The sequence below is a fragment of the Hippocampus guttulatus genome, chromosome 1, assembly GCF_054856545.1.
Source record: "Hippocampus guttulatus isolate MCC_2025c chromosome 1, RoL_Hgut_1.0, whole genome shotgun sequence".
NCBI classification, from domain to species: domain Eukaryota; kingdom Metazoa; phylum Chordata; class Actinopteri; order Syngnathiformes; family Syngnathidae; genus Hippocampus; species Hippocampus guttulatus.
In genome coordinates, this window is record NC_141261.1 from 30,259,702 (window position 1) to 30,279,466 (window position 19,765).

Here is a 19,765-nt window from a genome sequence, read left to right on the forward strand (position 1 = left end):
CCTGGACCTGAATGTGGAGATTTTGAATGTTGGGACTTTGACAGGGAAAGTTAGGGAGTTGGTTGACATGATTATTCGGAGACAGGTACAGAAGTAGCTATCTTGTGTGTCCAGCAGATCAGGTGGCTAGAAGTAAGCCTAGACAGAAGGGGGAGTGCCGGTGCCTGCAATGTCTTCCGGTAGGAATGGGGAGCAAGAGGCTGGGTGGTGGAAGATTGAACCACAAAGAGCAGGAAAGCATACAAGGAGTTGTTATTTATGTATTTGTTCTAAACTTAATGAGTAAGGGTGATTTTATCCGACACGTAACAGTCACCAGTTTGGGACAGAAAGCTGTAGTTGTAGGATGCGTGTATTTTACCACTGTAGCGTAAACTGCAAATACACTGCATACTCACAACTTCGCTTTCACCCCGAAGTGGCAGTGCAACTCACCCACTATGATGATCTTTCAGTTCAACCACGTGTTCAAAAAAGTGCTCGATCAGTACCGACTGACCTCTACTGGTCAAAGGTAAGCAAAACAAGTGCGCCCAACATTCGCTTTGAGACCTTTTAACTGACTAGTTTGGATTTGAAATTGAAAACCACCTTTCAATTCCCATTTTAATACATTTTCAGGGGTTTGTTTTTTTTAACATCAAAAAACACATTTTGTAAATAAAAAAAAAAGCAACAGATGTACAGTATCTGAATGAAGCATGAACAATTGATTTCCAGCATTTTTGAAGTGCGTAACACTATGCGCATATAAGTTTCATAGTCAAAACATATGTGCATGTCCAAAGTCCAAAAGCTTTATTTGAATCACAAATCACTGACCAAAACACTGTGGGAAAAATAGGAGCGATCAAGAAGTGGATCAACAAATACCCACCTCTCATGTAGTCGGTAGGTAAGGAGGTCACTGTGAAAGAAATTTGAGGTCAATAGCGGGGGCGTTTGCTATTGGGCCCATCAAACACTCCATCTACAGGACTCCCGCTTCCATACATAGTGGACGGACCACCAGGAGGGCCCTGTATTGGCGGCTGCTGTGGTTGTTGCTGCTGCTGCTGCTGCTGTTGCTGCTGCTGCTGCTGCTGCTGCTGTTGCTGCTGCTGCTGCTTCGGTGACTCCACCTCCGCTCGTCCTGCCAGCAAGCCACTCAGCGGATATCTGTCGCCTCGCTATGGTATCACAGCAGGATTGGATACGTTGGTATAGCAGCATGTGTGTTTGTGAGAAGCAAATGCAGTATCCACTAAAGGCCAATTGGTACAATGTGTCAAGAGTTGTTTTGATCCAAGTCATCCACCGAAATCACAGATTGGGGGGATTGACAGAAGAGTCGAAGAGAGTCAGAGAGAAACACTCTTAATTTGTTCTAGCTTTTTTTCAGCAAATATTTTCAATTATCAATTGATCAATATCAGCGTAGTCTATTTGCCCTTATCAAAATGCTGCTACTTGCATCGAGTCCCCCCCCCCCCCACCAAAAACAAGCCCACCCGATAAGGACAATCTTCATGCTGATTGAAGCAAGGTCGTGGCCAAATACGTTACCATGTTGCCATTCTCGGCCATCAGCAGTGGGTTCATGTTTGCAGTTCCCCCCGGGATGATGGCATTGCCCCTTCCGCCCATGCTCATCATTTGACCCTGGTTAGCGCCGGGCCCAGCAGGGGCCTGGTTTAAGCCATCTATGCACAAAACAAAACAGCATGCACCGGTCATCAGCTGACAAGTCATGTTCCTTATGAGGCACATTTAGCCGGCAACCATTTGACCAACTCGCACACTTTATCTGTTATTTGACGACAAACTGGAGCATTCATGTTTCTCTTGCGGGAGTCATCAAAAGATTGCCATTCAACTCACTGCAAAGAAGCAGCAGATGCACCAAAATGCAAAGCTGATCAGCTTTGCATCTGGATACAGGATTCTTGCTCGGAGACTTGCAAAAGTGCATGAAGCATTCCAGGCAGGGGTCGGAGTGCTCGTGGGCCGAAGGTAGCCCCGAAGGACTACATGAGTCGGTAGGCTATGAGCGAGTTCTAAAGACAACCTACCGGGGATTGGATCTTGTGATTTCTTATATGAATGTTGCAGAGGTGATTTCAAAATGTAAATTCTTGCAGAAGCTTTAGAAATAGTGTTGCATACCGACATTTATCTGTTTCCGACCTTGTTAAATCATAGCTGATAATTAATGCGAGACTGCTCCTATACTTTTTGTTAACTAACAAGCGTGACCATGAGTGAGATGCTGAAGCCCCAGTTGATGCTGATGTAAATGAGGCAACAGTGCTAAGCGCTTAAAGCAGGGGTCCCCAACCTTTTTTGCCCCACGGACCGGTTTATGTCAGACAATATTTTCAGGGACCGGCTTTTAAGATGTGGCGGATTAATACAACAAAATAATATGGTATGAGCTGCATGAAAACTGTGGTGTTTTCGAAATATAATAATAAACACAAGGAGCGTCTAATCTGGCCGCAACACTGATCGCTATGGTAATGTTTAATGCCTTCAAAATAAGATAAGATATCCTTTATTAGTCCCACACTGGGGAAATTTACAGCCTCCAGCAGCAAGAATGTAGGCAGAAAGAAGAAGAAAAAACAAACAAACACCGTCCAATTCAGTGCAATATAAATACAAAATGGATAAATCGCAGTGCTATTTACAGTTCTTTTCCACATCATTCAATTATTAAATATTATTGTTGCTATTTTTTATTCAGCAGCCTGACAGCAGTTGGTAGGAACGAGCGTCTGTATCTCTCCTTCTTGCAGCGCGGGTGTAACAGTCTCTGGCTGAAGGAGCTACCTAGTGCTGTCAGGGCGGGCTGGAGAGGGTGGGAGGGACTGTCCATCATAGCTTTTAGCTTAGTTAGCATCCTTCTGTTGCCCACCTCCTCCAGAGTGTCAAGGGAGCAACCCAGGACAGAACTGGCCTTCCTGACCAGTCGCTCCAGTCTCTTTCTGTCCCGGGCTGAGATGCTGCCTGACCAGCAGACAATGCCATAATGGATGGCCGAGGCCACCACCGAGTTATAGAAAGTCTTAAGGAGCGACCCCTGAACCCCAAAAGACCTCAGTTTCCTGAGTAGGAAGAGTCGGCTCTGTCCTTTCCTAATCAGGTTGTCCGTGTTTGTAGACCAGTCCAGTTTGTTGTTCAGAAGAACACCTAGGTACTTGTAGGAGGTCACCCTCTCTATGTCCATACCCTGGATGTTCATCGGTGCCGGTGAGGACTGTTTCCTGCAGAAATCCACAACCAACTCCTTAGTTTTCCTAGGGTTGATCTGGAGGAGATTCTGCTGGCACCAGTCCACAAAGTCCTTCGTCATTCCCCTGTACTCCCGATCGTCCCCCTCTGTAATGAGGCCAACAATCGCAGAGTCATCGGAGAACTTCTGAAGGTGGCAGGTTGGAGTGGCGTGTCTGAAGTCCGAGGTGTAGAGGATGAACAGGAATGGAGCCAGAACAGTCCCCTGCGGCGCTCCAGTGCTGCAGAGAAGCCTGTCCGACTCACAGCTCTGCAACCTCACGTACTGCGGCCGATTTGTGAGGTAGTCAGTGATCCATGCTGTGAGATGGTGGTCCACTCCGGCGTCCTGCAGTTTGCCTCCCAGCAAGTTGGGCTGGATGGTGTTGAAGGCACTGGAGAAATCAAAGAACATGATTCTCACAGTGCTCCCAGCCTTCTCCAAGTGTGACAGCACTGAGTGGAGGAGGTAGATAATGGCGTCTTCCACGCCGATGCCAGGCTGATAGGCAAACTGCAGCGGGTCCAGTGCCGGGCTCACCAGCGGTCGAAGGTGGGCGAGGACGAGTCTCTCCAGCGTCTTCATCAGGTGAGACGTCAGCGCCACCGGTCTGTAGCTGTTCAGCTCCTTAGGGTGGGGGGTCTTGGGCACTGGGACCAGGCACGAAGTTTTCCACAGCTGTGGAGTTCTGCCCAGCTTCAGGCTCAGGTTGAACATGTGCTGGACAATGTCACACAGTTGGTCAGAGCAGGTCCTGAGGAGCCGGGAACTGATCTTGTCTGGACCTGCTGCCTTCCTCACATTCATCTTCCTCAGTTGGTTCCTCACCTGCTCTGTTGTGACGGACAGGCAGGAACCAGGTGACAGACTGGGTTGATGAGAGCTGGTCGAAAGAGGAGGGGGAGGAGAAGAAGTCCTCAGTGAGAGTGGTTGCAGTTGGTGGTTGGGGGAAGGGACAGACGACTGGTCGAAACGGTTGAAAAAACGGTTCAGTCCATCTGCCCAGTTCTTGTCCTTCTCAGTCAATGTCTTTGGGCTGTCATGGCCTGAGATGGTTTTCAGGCCCCTCCAGACACCAGCGACATTGTTGGCCTGCAACTGGTCCTCCAATTTCATCCTGTATATCTTCTTCCCCTCCCTGATCTTTCTTCTCAGCCGAATCTGCACGGCCTTCAGCTCCTCTCTGTCTCTCGACATAAAAGCTCTCTTCTTCTCCTTCAGGAGGGCCTTTATGTCGGGATTAATCCATGGTTTGCTGTTGGAAAAACACCGCACAGTTCTGGTGGGTACGGTGTTCTCCTCACAGAAGTTTATGTAGTCTGTGATGGTGTCAGTGAGTGCATCAATGTCCTCCCCGTGAACCTCGCTGAAGAGTTCCCACCTGGTCGTGTCGAAGCAGTCCCGCAGAGCATCTTCAGCTTCCGTGGACCATTTCCTGACCATTCTGGTCACAGTTGGCTGCCTGTGCACCAGTGGTTTGTACACAGGCTCGAGAAATACCAAGTTGTGGTCTGCTCTTCCAAGAGGGGTGAGGGGGAGGGGTTTATATGCCTCCTTGGTATTGGCATAAAACAAGTCCAAAATTTTATTGTCTCTAGTGGCACAGGTTACATATTGCGTGAAGGTTGAAAGGGAGGACGACAGAGAGACATGGTTGAAGTCCCCAGAGATGATCAGCAGGGCATTGGGGGACTGTGTTTGCAGCCTGCTCATGACAGTCATCAGGGCATCACGCGCTGCATCACCATTAGCCGACGGGGGGACGTACACTGTCACAGCTATGACGTGTGAGAATTCCCTCGGGAGATAATGGGGCCTGAGGCTAATGGCTAGCAGTTCAATGTCCCGGCTGCAGAGTTTGTCTTTGATCGTGATATGCCCCGGATTGCACCATTTGTCATTCACAAAAACAGCCAGTCCCCCACCTTTTCTCTTTCCACTCCCTTCATTCCTGTGCGCACGTATGAGTTGGAAGCCGTCCAACTCGGCATGTGTGTCCGGAGTGATCGCTGTCAGCCACGACTCCGTGAGTAGCATCAGGCTAGCCTCGCGGTACTCCCTTTGATGTCGCGTTAGCGCCGCCAGCTCATCCATCTTGTTAGGGAGCGATCTTACATTCCCCATGATGACGGACAGGAGGACATGTCTGTACTTTCTCCTCCTTGTGCGGCGGTCCTTCCCGGCTCGACACCCACGTCTCCTCCTCTTCAACTCTCGATACAACGCAAATTCAACGTGCATGAAAATTACGACTCACCACAGCCCCGAGCTTGATTTTCTGCAACTAGATGGTCCCATCTCGGGGTAATAGGAGACAATGACACCTCAAGTGTGTGGTTTATGTTCAGTCTACTTCGTAATTTTGTTTTAGTCGCTGTTGCTGCAGAAACCCCCCACCTCACACAGGTAGGATGTCGAAAATAGCAACAGTGCTATTGTGGCGATCTCAGAGTATTCAGCCATAACTTTAATCCAGTTGTCTCGAACGTACCTTTAAGGCCGCCGTCATTTGCGATCTCCAGCAGTTTATCAACTCATTTTGCGACCTCCAACGTTTTGTTTTTAGTGTAATCGGTCACGTGACGGAGAAGTGTGGTTTGACGTGAGTCAAGCGTGACACAGACGGATGTAACGGAGAATCCGGTAATTTTGCAAAATAAAACATCTTTCGTATTCCGAAATAAATAAAACGGAATTAAGGCAAGTTCTTTCTGTGCGGCCCGGTACCAAATGCCCTGCGGACGCGGACCGGCGGTTGGGGACCCCTGGCTTAGAGTACCAAAGGAAGTAAAGCACGATACAAGTGAAAGTCCACTTCACCTATTCACTGTCACAGAGTTATACTTATGGACAGGTTAGCATTTAATGAATTGAACCGAACTGTGCTGCAGTTAAATGTCACAAAACTAGGAAGACACAATCTAAATGGACATAAGAAATTAATAAAAAAATAATTGCTGCACAGTAATATTTGATACATGACAAAGTGGAATAGGACAGAGATGTAATTGACAAAACTAAAATTCATTCTTAACTCATTCACTCCCAAAGACGTTTTTAAACGTCTTTTCAGACTTGGTCCAAAATTGGCTGGTACTGAATGAGTTAATTATAAAGGTATAAAACGAAAGTGGTATTTCCTGTCTGAATGGCTACTGAAACAATTTGCAAAACTGCCCATCGTCTGTGAACAACAGCATTTGCCATGTATGGGTTTATGGACAGAATAGCGGTTGCGAGGAGTGCAGTTTGACACTCAACATATTTCTATCGCACTCTTTTGTAGAAAGCAACCAGAAGAAAATGTCAAACCCCCTGATTGTCAGCCTTTTGATGCTGCATTTTGGCGCCGTCTCTCTCAGTGGCTACAATAAATGGTCACCCCTAGTGAGGATGAAGCGGTTCGGAAGATGAATGAATGAATGAATAAATTCAGTATGCCGCGAAATTTCAAGTGAATTTCTGTCTTTGAAAACTAAAAAGGGAAGACTACGAATGAAAAGCACATTTTGTTCTGATAGAATCTGTTGTGAATCCTTAAATTACACTCAGGTGATTTATGTGTCAAATTCCTGCAGATGGAGTACATGCAAACATGAACTTTGTCACCCAGCTATGGGGAGACTGACACAAACAAGTCCTTGGCCTCTCATCCAGCATTTACGAAGTTACTAGATTTTTTTTTTTTGGATCCATGTCAACATTTGAAAATGATACCCTCAAATTCAAGACAAAATACCCATAATGAAAATGAACTGACGTTTTTGCAAATGGATTACTAAAATACAATTTTTTTTTTTTTTTTTTAAATGAAGAAATTGCATTTGCATGAGTATTCCCAACCATGGCTCAGTTTTAATTGATGCACTTTTGGCACCACCTTTGTGTTTTTGAAAACGATGCTAAAGGACAGCAGTATGAGCCATGTTACTTCAATAAATGTTCAGCTGATCAGGACACATGGAGGATGAGAGCTCAGAAAGAGACAAGGTAGCTTTCATCGACACACCCCGTGACCCAGTACGTACTGTATTCTGGGTTTTTTTTCTCCTTTGCATTGCATCTCAAGAGGCTCACAAAGAGAACTAAACATATTCAGAATACAAATTTTTTTAGACGGAGCCGCTTGTAACACAAAACAAATAAGATGGCTAGAAAACACAGAAGAAGTCATCTTCCACGTGTTCTTGCCTCGACTGCTGTTGACACAATCATGGCCATACCTGCCATATTAACGGCTCCACGGGGGCCCAGATCAGCCGCTCTCATTTCCTGTTCTCTCTGAAAAAAGTGAAGAAGAACTTTCAAAAGGGAAGCCCTGCTTTGGTGGAAATTTGCATTGGATAGCCAATGACACAACAGTCATACATTACATGAAAGACATTGGACACCTACCACACTAGAACCTTTTCTAGTGTTCTCACAAATTAGATATCATCATATGTCATATGGGAGAATTTAGCTTTTGCGTGCATACAGACAGGTAAAACAAGCTTGCTACTATATCTTGTGCACACACTCACCCAACTGCTGTATATACTGTCATAACAGACTGGTTGAAAATTTAAAATCATTGCAAAAGCAGCCTGAAGCATGAATAATCATCTGCAGTGAAACATTTCCATTGTGAAGCAAGTATGCGATGCTATACTTTTAACCTCATCGGTCCATCCTCTTGGCTGACAGATATGATGATGTACAAATTCATTTCCTGTCCAATGTTGGGGGTCGCTGTTCAAAATTGGTGACTCTCTGCTATAAAGCGGTTTCAGCCAGACCATAGTATGTGACAAATGCCAGTGCTCGCTGGGCGCTGGAGCAGCGCAAGAGTTAGATATCGATTATATTTGAAATGTTTTTGTTGCCGCACATCTGGAGGCAAAATGACACGTCTAAGTCTTCACTACATACAAACATCACCCTAGAAATCATGATTTAAGATTAATGTCAAAATTGAGGGCATGGTACCTAAAACACTGTTTTGTTTTTTTAAAATAAGATAATCTTGTTATCATATGATAAACAAGTATAAATCTAATCCATTTTGTCTTTTGACTAAATGTTTGATTTTTATTCAGTTTTGTGCCAAAATATAAAAGTGTAGGTTTCTGTGTGTTTGACAGCATAACTGTGTGCACTTACATTGTCCTGGTAGGCAGGTTTAAAGGTATCTGTTTGACGCCTCATCTCTTCCTGCTCTCGGTGTGTTCTCATCATTTCTTCCTCTCGTCGCCGTCTCTCCTCCTCATGCCTGCCGAGACACATGTTAAGGAAAGGGCATCTTGAGTGCTGAGCTGTCAGCTGTGTAAATAGTGACATCATAACAGCATGACACAATAGAGCCTGCAAATTCCGTATTTTCCGAACTATAAGTCAGTTTTTTTGTAGTTTGGCTGGCGGTGCGATTTATACTCTGGAGCGATTTATGGGTGAAATTATTAACACATTATTTCATCATTTCACATGTTATTTTCGGATTAAACCGCAAGAGGCCGCTCTAGACCTGTGTTGATAAAACCACGAAGAGTCTGATGTAAGCGACGTAGAAGAGTAAGCGCTGCATCTTCTACCTCCGGATTTGGTGGAGTTGCTTTAAAGTGAGAAGGTTTAAAGGATGAAGATTCCATTGGATTTAGTGATTTGGAGTGACATTGATGGTTTGGCGAACTTGTTAGCATGTTCTTTATGCTATAAGATAAGAAAACCTTTATTAGTCTCGCAATGGAGAAATTCCCAATTCACAGCAGCAAAGTTATGAAAGGAAGTAGAAGAACAACAAAATATAGGAGCTGCTGGAAAGGCTGCCACTCACGCGGCGCCATTTTGAAGTCAAAATAACAAAAATAACACAACACAACACAACACAAAGGACAGACAGTCGTGCAATCTTCACCACTTTTCTGCATACACTTTGTTGTCTGAAGCAGTTATAGATGAAAGAGGAGAGGATCAAAGTGTCCTTTCACCAGTGGATCAGAGACGTCATGCTGAAAATGTGCACACGTCTGCTACAAGCTAAGTTTTGAAAGCAAACACGAAGCATCGACGAAAAGAGATTAGTTCACTTCTCCTGTCCCACGTAATCCGCTTCAAACTCCAAGCCGCGACTCCCAGTTCCAAATCCGCATCGGCGCTCCGCGCTAACGCTCCTTTCTTCTCATCGTCGGCTCCTCAAGACTTGCATCGATCCAGCCGCAGACCGTTCAACAGCACCGATCTCTCCGCTGAACAAAGCGGGGCTGTGAAAAATGCTGCCTATTACAGGCGCAAGACACAACCGCCCCGGGACTGTCCAGCAACGACAGTCAAATGGCGCCAACATTCCTCCCAGTCAAAAACAGTGCTGGTATACCCATGCTGCCGAGAAGGCGCAACCACCAAGCAGAGTCTCCTCCTTGATGAATGTCTTCGCCAAAAAATGCTGAAAAAAGTCCACACGACGTAACAACAAACACAAAGTGACAAAACAAACACAAAAACAACAAAAAAAGCAAGGCTCATGAGAGCACTTGCTGACGGCGTCTATTTTAAAGCCTTAAAACCATAAATTTTATCAACAAAATTTTACAATTTTTGTTGAAATACCATTCCCTATTTGCTTGCAAAATTGGCACTTTATACTAAACATGCTAAAGATGAAGTGTATTCAATGTACACACTACTTGAAACTTTCACAGAAGAAAAAAATCCCAAGATTGTTCACTATTCTTTCAAGTGAAAATTTGTGCAATTTTGCTTATGCATTCCTGGTGAGCACCAACATGTAACTTCAAATTTGCTGCTCAAAATCAAAACTAAAAAAGGAGAGACATTCTCTGCAATATTTAAGATTTGTTCATTACTTATCTGAATAACTCTTAATATGTTACTTGAACATAGCAGGCACGTTCTCAGTTTGTCGTTTATGCATCATGTAACGTTAGCATATTGTACACTTATTCAGCGTGTTGTTTTCTATTTTATTTTTTTTTAATTGCCTTTCAAGATGACATGTACAGGTATGTTCTTGGGGTTGGATTTTAGCACATAAATTTCCCCCCAAAATGCGACTTATACTCCAGTGCGACTTATGTAGGTTTTTTTTGTTCTTTATTATGCATTTTATGGCTGGTGCGACTTATACTCAGGAGCGACTTATAGTACGGAAAATATGGTACATCCAACAAAGACCAACAAAGTAACAAAGCTCCTTTTTTTCTATTGTGCAGGTTCGACTCGAAAACAGCATGGCTCCACCCTCTGTGGTTGCTTTTCCATGAGAATTTTTTCAGGGCCGTGCAGTTATCATGGAACAGTTCCTCAGAACCTCTTCAAGAACGTAAGCCAGACAGCCACTTTCCTCTTTAGGGGTGCTCCACACTACATGGTGTCTCTCAAGTTGGGCTGCCACGATTAGTCAACTAGTCACAAATAATCAACAATCACAAATACACACACAAAAAAAAAGATGAACAGTGTTATTTCTGAAGTGCTAACTTACAGCACTGTGATTTAAGGGTCTCAAATTTATTTTTTATTATCCGAAGCAAGTTCAGTGTTGAGTACTTGAATTGCTCTGGAAAAAATGTTCTTACTCTTTTTGATGTTAACCTAAACACTTTTTACGGACCTGATATTCTATTTTCATTTTTATTTTGTAATTATTTGGAGATTTACAAAAACAAACAAAACGGTTATATTCACCCTGGTGGTCGAAACTAAAGGTTGCAGGTAGGATTTGGCACTAGTCTCAACTATAGCAGCAAGTGAATGGCTAGGACTGCATCTGTTCAAGTCTGTTTACAAACAATGAAAGACTTTATAATGCCATTTTTTTGTCTTTAATCTGCCTCAATAATGTAATGAATTAAAAATAAAAATTGGGGTTTTCTCATAATTTTTTGGATGAGATTAAAATATAGATTAATTAGATCAATTAATTACAGATCATAATTAATCTCACAATTTTCTTAATCGCTTGACAGCACTAGATGAGATATTGTAAGCACTTGAGGTTACCAATCCCCCCTTTAAAATTAATTGAAAAATAACTGAATTACTGACCAATTTTTTACTGGCTTCTAATTTCAAAAGTTGCTACCCATCATTTGTTGTATACATGTGACAAAGAGGCGAGCATACATTTGCTGTTTGTGGTTGCACAGTCATAATGGCCATCCGAGGGAAATCATAACTTTAAGGGAGTTCACACGGCACACATTTGCATCGGTGCTGCACCCACGTATTTTGTTGCGATATATCTTACACCGGTGTATATTTTGTGGAGAGTTCGCACGTAGAAAGCTGCTTACTCAAGAGGGCTGCAGCGTGTTAACCCCGGTGCAGCCCCACTTGCGTTCACACGGAAGTTTCTGCAGCCGTGCAATATGGAAATAAAACATACGCATGCATAAAGTGTACTTCCCTGCCTTGTTTGTGACATATCGAAAAACCATGGTTTATACTTCTCAAGACAAATCAACACTGTGGTCTATCAGACACCGTAAAAGGATGAGAGAGAGAAAGGAAAGATGACGGAAGTACAACAGAGCACGAAAGCAACGCATTTAACTCATTCAGTACCAGCCAATTCTGGACCAAGTCTAAAAAGACGTTTAAAAACGTCTTTGGGAGTGAATGAGTTAATACCCGTACGTAATCAACTCTTCTCACGCGCCGTAGCAAGTCTAAAGAGATGTTGGTCTCTTTATAAACACATCAGCTAAACCCCGGTGGAACGAAAAAAGACACCGTGGACAAGACTGCTATTGTCGTAGCAAAATATATATTTGGACAGAAAAAAGGGAAAAAACACAGATTACCAATGGCGTGTCCGTCCGACCTGGAGCGTCTTGTCGTCAGTACTAACTTAGCTGTTCTCTCGGCTATGCTAGCTTTGCTGGTGTCATAGATCAAAGCTCTGATGTGTAACGTCCGTTGCGTCGGCGCTGATTGGTTGAAGCCAAAAGACGCGCGAGTGCGTACATGTTCGCGCTGACGCACGCACAGCAGAGAGCAGCGGACTATCGACTGATGAGTCGCGCTTCGCTCAAGTGGCGTCACTACAAGTCTACCCCTGTAGCGTTCACACGTCCAATTTTATAATTGGTGCTGCCCCACAAACTAGCATTTACTCCGGAGTAAAATTTTAAACCACCTCCTGAGCAGGGTTAAATTTGCTCCGGTTTAAGCTGTTTTCAGGGGCTACACCGGTATAACTTTGTACGTGTGAACGCTCTACGGGGGGGAGCCTCGGTGCTACACCGGAGTAAAAGTTGCAGTGTGAACACCCCTTATGATGTGGCCCACGACCAAATTTAGTTTGAAAACCCAAACTAGAGTATTGGCTCTTGTGTTGACATCACTATGTAAGCAAGGAAAATATACCTCAACTCTATCTGTTTTCGTCTGTGAAGCTCCTGGTTGCGAAGCTCCTCCAGTCGCCTCAACTCCTCTTGACGTCTCATTAGATCTGTAAAGTATGGCAATGTTAAAGAGCAGCGGCAAGTGAGACCATTCTAATAACTGAATGGACTAGAAAGATTGCACTTGCAGTAATTACCATAATTTCCGGACTACGAAACACATCTGATTAAAAGCCACAACAGCTAAAATTAGCCATAAAAACACAGTTATACTTTTATTGGCTATTTGGTATTCAAAGTTGCCGGTCTCCACGTAATAACAAGGGATATTTGCAAAGATAGGGGTCACACAGATGGATTTTTTTTCTGAACTTCTATCAACCCTAAGCAGCGGTGAACACAACACACCCCTAAACAATGCTGAACGCAGCTAGCCAGAACCTCTCTTGTTGTCACACGAAGCCAATTCGCTGACAAGCTTTATCTGGCACCATGCACACAAGTCGACGGCAGTGTAGCCTTTGGAAAGCCATTTGTTATGTGTTTGCAATGTTGCAGGGGATGTCGCTCCATGGCCAGAAAGGCTGTCTTCTGGGGCTAGCCAGTTGCCAACAATGGTAGGCCAAACAAACAACAAACAACTGCGGGTGTCGCAGTGCAGAGATGACTGTATTTATGGCACTCGTTCCCAATGCTCATTAAACTCAACACAAGCTGCTTATTTTTGTTCTACTATATACTAGATCCATTATCTTCGCTTCGACACAGCCACGCACACACACTTGCGCAACCCACCCGCCACACGCGTGTGCACTCCAACACCAAATAGCCTATGGGTATGAGGGTGGACTCAGACAGTTTCGTTGGTCCACTGTGATGTCTTCGATAATTTCATTGGTCAAATGTAACAAGACGTTGGGTAAATCAATTGAGGGCTTGTAGCTTGTCAGTGAGAATTCATAAATAAGTCACTTAACATTAAAAGCTGCATGTTTTATAGCATGGCAGAAAAAAAGTAAGATAAAAAGTCCGGAAAATACTGAAGCAGTCCAAATAGATCCTACCATGCCTCATCAACATGAGCTGATGTTCATGTTTCGCCGACTCCAATTCAGCCTCCAGCTTCTCTTTGGCCTCTTTAATACTCTTGTCCACCTGCTCTCGCTGCTGTTTCACCAATTCGTCAAGAGCTTTCCAGCGAGACGAGTATTCAAATTCAAAAGTACCCGGCTGGGCGAAATGCGGTGTTTGTGCCCGTTCCCTGATGAATGACAAGAAAATGCTTCAGTGTTTTGAGTCACTAAAAACCCAAGTCATTAATCATCCTTTGACTTACTTGAGGTACTTTGGAGTTATCGATAACATATTTTCAGGCAATCCTTCCTCATCATCAAAATGTTCTGTGGGCTCTACAATGGCTGGGCAAGGTGTGCTAGGGAGAGGGGCATAAACATGTTCGATCTTCTGTCCGACACCGTACAATGAAAACAAAGATTCTAATTCCGTTTGTATTGCATGCACCCGAACACAAATGGGCTGCTTCGTTTTGGCAACTTTGAATAGCTTGTCATGCAGCGTCAGAATAATCACTACAGAAAAAACATACGCCGTTAGCAATAACGCTCCCTCCGTGCAGCTTTCCAGGGCTTTACGTGCGGCCGCTTTGCTTGCAAACTCCACAACGCCTCTGCCAGTGGGCCGCCCACGGTCATCTGTCACAACGATACACCGTTCCACCGGTCCAAACTGTGAAAAGGCCTGGAAGAACAAGGTGAGTCACACATCCTCGTCACTACTGCACCAAAAGAGAAAAAAATAGCTATACTAACTCTTCTCTGCATTACCTGTTCCAAAAGCTCATTCGTGACAACAGGCAAAAGGTTCCGCACAGTGAGTGCGGCGCCATGAGCGGCAAAGCGGATCCTGATTTGTCGATTATTCAATACTGTCCCATCTAGCTCAGCTTTTGCTATCTCTGCAAGTGTACGGCTCTCCTGAAAGACAGAAACGAAATGGTGAACAGACTCCTAACATCTCGGGAAATATTTTCGTTACCGGTGTATACTGTATGCAAATTAAACCATGGTATGTATTATGTTGAGCTTCAATTTTAAATTCAAACTGAATATCCATTCACAATTTACACCAAAACAATGGACTCTAAAGTTGATATTCAATTAACAAAAAACTAATACACACCAGCCAAAAAGGTGCACATTTGGATCATCGCTTTTCAATCGCACTAATTTTAATCCCTCATGGTGAAACTGAATGAACACTGATGAGCTGTACTGTATATCTTTCTTATATTATCACATATCACACATACCGTTCAAAGGTTTGGGGTCACCCAAACAATTTTGTGTTTTCCATGAAAAGTCACACTTATTCACCACCAAACGTTGTGAAATGAATAGAAAATAGAGTCAAGACATTGACAAAGTTAGAAATAATGATTTGTATTTGAAATAAGATTTTTTTTTTTACATCAAACTTTGCTTTCGTCAAAGAATCCTCCATTTGCAGCAATTACGGCATTGCAGACCTTTGGCATTCTTGCTGTTAATTTGTTGAGGTAATCTGGAGAAATTGCACCCCACGCTTCCAGAAGCAGCTCCCACAAATTGGATTGGTTGGATGGGCACTTCTCGCGTACCATACGGTCAAGCTGCTCCCACAACAGCTCAATGGGGTTCAGATCTGGTGACTGCGCTGGCCACTCCATTACCGATAGAATACCAGCTGCCTGCTTCTGCTCTAAATAGTTCTCGCACAATTTGGAGGTGTGTTTGGGGTCATTGACCTGTTGTAGGATGAAATTGGCTCCAATCAGGCGCTGTCCACTGGGTATGGCATGGCGTTGCAAAACGGAGTGATAGCCTTCCTTATTCAGAATCCCTTTTACCCTGTACAAATCTCCCACCTTACCAGCACCAAAGCAACCCCAGACCATCACATTACCTCCTCCATGCTTAACAGATGGCATCAGGCATTCTTCCAGCATCTTTTCATTTGTTCTGCGTCTCACAAACATTCTTCTTTGTGATCCAAACACCTCAAACTTGGATTCATCCGTCCACAACACTTTTTTCCAGTCTTCCTCTGTCCAATGTCTGTGTTCTTTTGCCCATCTTAATCTTTTACTTTTGTTGGCCAGTCTCAGATATGGCTTTTTCTTTGCCACTCTGCCCTGAAGCCCAGAATCCCGCAGCCGCCTCTTCACTGTAGATGTTGACACTGGTGTTTTGCGGGTACTATTTAATGAAGATGCCAGTTGGGGACCTGTGAGGCATCCTTTTCTCAAACTAGAGACTCTAATGTACTTATCTTCTTGCTCAGTTGTGCAACGCGGCCTCCCACTTCTTTTTCGACTCTGGTTAGAGCCTGTTTGTGCTGTCCTCTGAAGGGAGTAGTACACACCGTTATAGGAAATCTTCAATTTCTTATCAATTTCTCGCATGGAATAGCCTTCATTTCTAAGAACAAGAATAGACTGTCGAGTTTCAGATGAAAGTTCTCTTTTTCTGGCCATTTTGAGCGTTTAATTGACCCCACAAATGTGATGCTCCAGAAACTCAATCTGCTCACAGGAAGGTCAGTTTTGTAGCTTCTGTAACGAGCTAAACTGCTTTTAGATGTGTGAACATGATTGCACAAGGGTTTTCTAATCATAAATTAGCCTTCTGAGCCAATGAGCAAACACATTTTACCATTAGAACACTGGAGTGATAGTTGCTGGAAATGGGCCTCTATACACCTATGTAGATATTGCACCAAAAAACAGACATTTGCAGCTAGAATAGTCATTTACCACATTAGCAATGTATAGAGTGTATTTCTTTAAAGTTAAGACTAGTTTAAAATTATCTGCATTGAAAAGTACAGTGCTTTTCCTTCAAAAATAAGGAAATTTCAATGTGACCCCAAACTTTTGAACGGTAGTGTATAAACAACAAATTTGTGAATATTTAGAAGCTAGATATAAAAAATGTTCAAGTATGTTGCAGTTGTTTTAAAATGGCAACTTGTAACAAAAATGCTTCCAATATCTCAAGGTTATACAAAGTAAAGATAATTTTGGTGTATTAGCAAGAACCATGAAGTCGACGCAGAAGATTTGCCTTGCGGGCTACATCAGATAAGGCGGAGGGCCGAATCTGACCCCCGAGCCTTGGGTTTGACACACGTGCTGCGAGCCATTTAACGAAAACAAACTACAGTGCTGCAAAACACGCGTAAACTAGCCGAATAGATGAGCTAGCTAACCGTGATTGTGGATTCATCCATGAACGTCATACATACCAAACGAATAAACCCAAATCCTCGCTCTCTATTAATAAATACTTCGGCTGTATTTCCATATTTAGCGAACAAATTGATGAATTCCTCCTCGGGTATATCCAGCGGCAGATTTGCAACAAAAAGACGGGAGCGTTGCGTGAATGTTTTCTCGCCTGGTTTACGAAAATTTGAAATATTAAGCGTCATTTGTACTGGAGCCTGACCGCTTTCCAACGCGGCTCCTTCGGCCGCAGATAACTGCTCAGCCGGCGCCGCTGGACTGTCTTTGTTGGCCGGCGTTTGCTCATCGGCGGCGGCGGCAGGGGAGTTTGCGCCGCTCTTGGGTGGTGGCGGCGAACTGCCACTTTGCGGGTTTGGTAACTGTAAATCTTGGTCAGCCATAGTTTAGAAATGATATCCTTTATCCAGTCTAAATATAAATTGTATGAGGTGAAAAAAAAGCTTGAATGGCGATGGAGGACTCGACTTCAATATGGCGACAGATGCGCGCGCGTTTTGATGCCGGAAGTAAACACCAATGCTGCATTCGCGCAAGGGGGGAAATCGGAATTATCCCACTCGGATCGTCCCAGTTCTGACCTCAAAGCGTTCGAGCCGAATATAAACAACAAAAGATTGCTGATTCCGATCAATTGTTTGTTGTTCTGGTTCCTCACAACACATGTTGGCCTCCATCAAACCTTCTTCTCAATTTCCGTGGATTACATCCATCCATCCATCCACTGTCTGAACTGTTTGTCCTCACAAGGGTTGCAGGCCGACCTGCTGGAGCCTATCGCACGTCGATTCTACATGAATAATCAGTGAATAAAATGTATTGTGCGGGTTTGATCATCTCTAAGTACAGTCAGTATTGAGTGTATATACACACATACAGTTTTAGTTGGAGGCAAGGTGTTGCAATGGAAATTTTTAAGTGTATACAACAAAAGGATTTGCTGTTTTCAACAGCATCCCGACAAATTGTGCTCTTAATCATTGAAGACTTGCAGGTAAAATTGGCTGTATGCTAATAAAGCATCTGTTATTTCCGTTTTTGAGAGTTTAGGATATCATTTACATATTTATAACATGTAGTTGACTGTTTGTTGGACAGAGCACTTCATTTGCACATGTGCGCCTCTTTTACCTTGTCATGTACAGTGCATCACTACACAGTACTTGGGTACCATACTACTTATCAGAGACAAATAGGTAGTTGCGTCAGCAACTCCCATGTGTCGACTTGAAACAAACTTTAATCTAGTTCACTCAAATATTCTCAGAAATACAGTGAATAACCCAAAAACTCACAAATTCCCCATATAATGGGCAGCATTTTTCACAGCCCCGCTTTGTTCAGCGGAGAGATCGGTGCTGTTGAACGGTCTGCGGCTGGATGGATGTAAGTCTTGAGGAGCCGACGATGAGAAGAAAGGAGCGTTAGCGCGGAGCGCCGATGCGGATTTGGAACTGGGAGTCGCGGCTTGGAGTTTGAAGCGGATTACGTGGGACAGGAGAAGTGAACTAATCTCTTTTCGTCAATGGACGCTACAGCTTCGTGTTTGCTTTCACAACTTAGCTTGTAGCAGACGTGTGCACATTTTCAGCATGACGTCTCTGATCCACTGGAGAAAGGACACTTTGATCCTCTCCTCTTTCATCTGTAACTGCTTCAGACAACAAAGTGTATGCAGAAAATTGGTGAAGATTGCACGACTGTCTGTGTCCTATCTGTTGTGTTGTGTTATTTTTGTTATTTTGACTTCAAAATGGCGCCGCGTGAGTGGCTGCCTTTCCAGCAGCTCCTATATTTTGTTGTTCTACTTCTTCCTTTCATAACTTTGCTGCTGTGAATTGGGAATTTCTCCATTGCGAGACTAATAAAGGTTTTCTTATCTTATATTGTCTATATGAAGCTGGAAGAGCAGAGAGCATTATCCAAATGTGTTAGTAAGGTACACATCTAAGATTTGTGGGAAATAATGTATGTCTGGTCTCCACATCGACACCTTATCGTCGAGTATTTAAGTGCTTCACATGTCAAGATGCCGCAGATAACTATGAGTGTAATCGCTGTGCGCCAAATTTATACTATCCAAAAGGTATCTTTATTACACATTATTAAAATAATTGATAGCTCTCTAGAACTTGTACATCAGTAGATATTCATTCTAGATCCACTTTGAGAGCGTGAGCACAATTGTGACAACATGTGTCCTCCAGATACCAAATACTGTTTTGCTGCCCACATGATGGATCACCATGGAGACAGCGTGTCTGTGACCAAGCGTTGTGTAACTGCGGAAGACTGCCTGTTAACAGGATGTGCTGAAGTCACTGATAATCGCTATCGGATATGTGGATGATTAAAGTTTTAGCTACAGTATCACCTTAATAACTAACACAAAAAAAATGTCAGGTGTGCTCATCCTGCTGCGAAGGGAATATTTGCAACTCGTTGGTTCCCCCAAACGAGAGTGCGGCAGTTTTCTCGTCAGCTACCCCTCTGGTGAACTCAGACAGAGGGTGTCATGCTGTGACACTGATCGACATCGTCATCATCCTCAGCAGCAGCAGGCTCATTATTGGATGTATGTGAGGCACAAATGGTGTTCATGTCAGTTGACATACACTGAAGGCGAACAACAACATTACTACAACTGAACGCTCAGCTTTATCATATTGTGAAATACTGTCTTTAATAAGGGTTTTTCTTTCGTTGTTTCCAATTTCCATAGTTGTCAGGACAGTAGTCTTATTAAAGCGGCTGCAAGTTCAGTTAGACAGCGTGTATTGCTTTTGTGTATAAAGGGAGTGCTGTATCACAGCACAATTTGTTTGATGAATCTTTTGGACGCAGCCTACAATTATTGAACAATGGTGA

General features: G+C 43.7%; 2 protein-coding genes across 2 annotated transcripts; one reads left to right on the forward strand and one right to left on the reverse strand.

The window, feature by feature from the left end:
- Window positions 1–592: 592 nt before the first annotated feature.
- LOC147211323 (paraspeckle component 1-like) lies at window positions 593–17,380 on the reverse strand. Its single transcript, XM_086125790.1, has 10 exons — window positions 16,900–17,380; window positions 14,442–14,591; window positions 14,204–14,355; window positions 13,934–14,029; window positions 13,662–13,858; window positions 12,620–12,704; window positions 8,396–8,504; window positions 7,477–7,534; window positions 1,546–1,682; window positions 593–1,169 (listed from the first exon to the last, which is right to left on the reverse strand). The coding sequence occupies exons 1-10, from the start codon at window positions 17,278–17,280 to the stop codon at window positions 927–929; spliced, it is 1,608 nt and encodes a 535-aa protein (XP_085981916.1). The 5' UTR covers window positions 17,281–17,380; the 3' UTR covers window positions 593–926.
- Window positions 17,381–17,691: 311 nt separating this feature from the next.
- On the forward strand, window positions 17,692–19,480 carry lypd6 (LY6/PLAUR domain containing 6). Its single transcript, XM_086129626.1, has 4 exons — window positions 17,692–17,702; window positions 18,850–18,983; window positions 19,105–19,221; window positions 19,287–19,480. The coding sequence occupies exons 1-4, from the start codon at window positions 17,692–17,694 to the stop codon at window positions 19,478–19,480; spliced, it is 456 nt and encodes a 151-aa protein (XP_085985752.1).
- The last annotated feature ends 285 nt before the right edge of the window (window positions 19,481–19,765 follow it).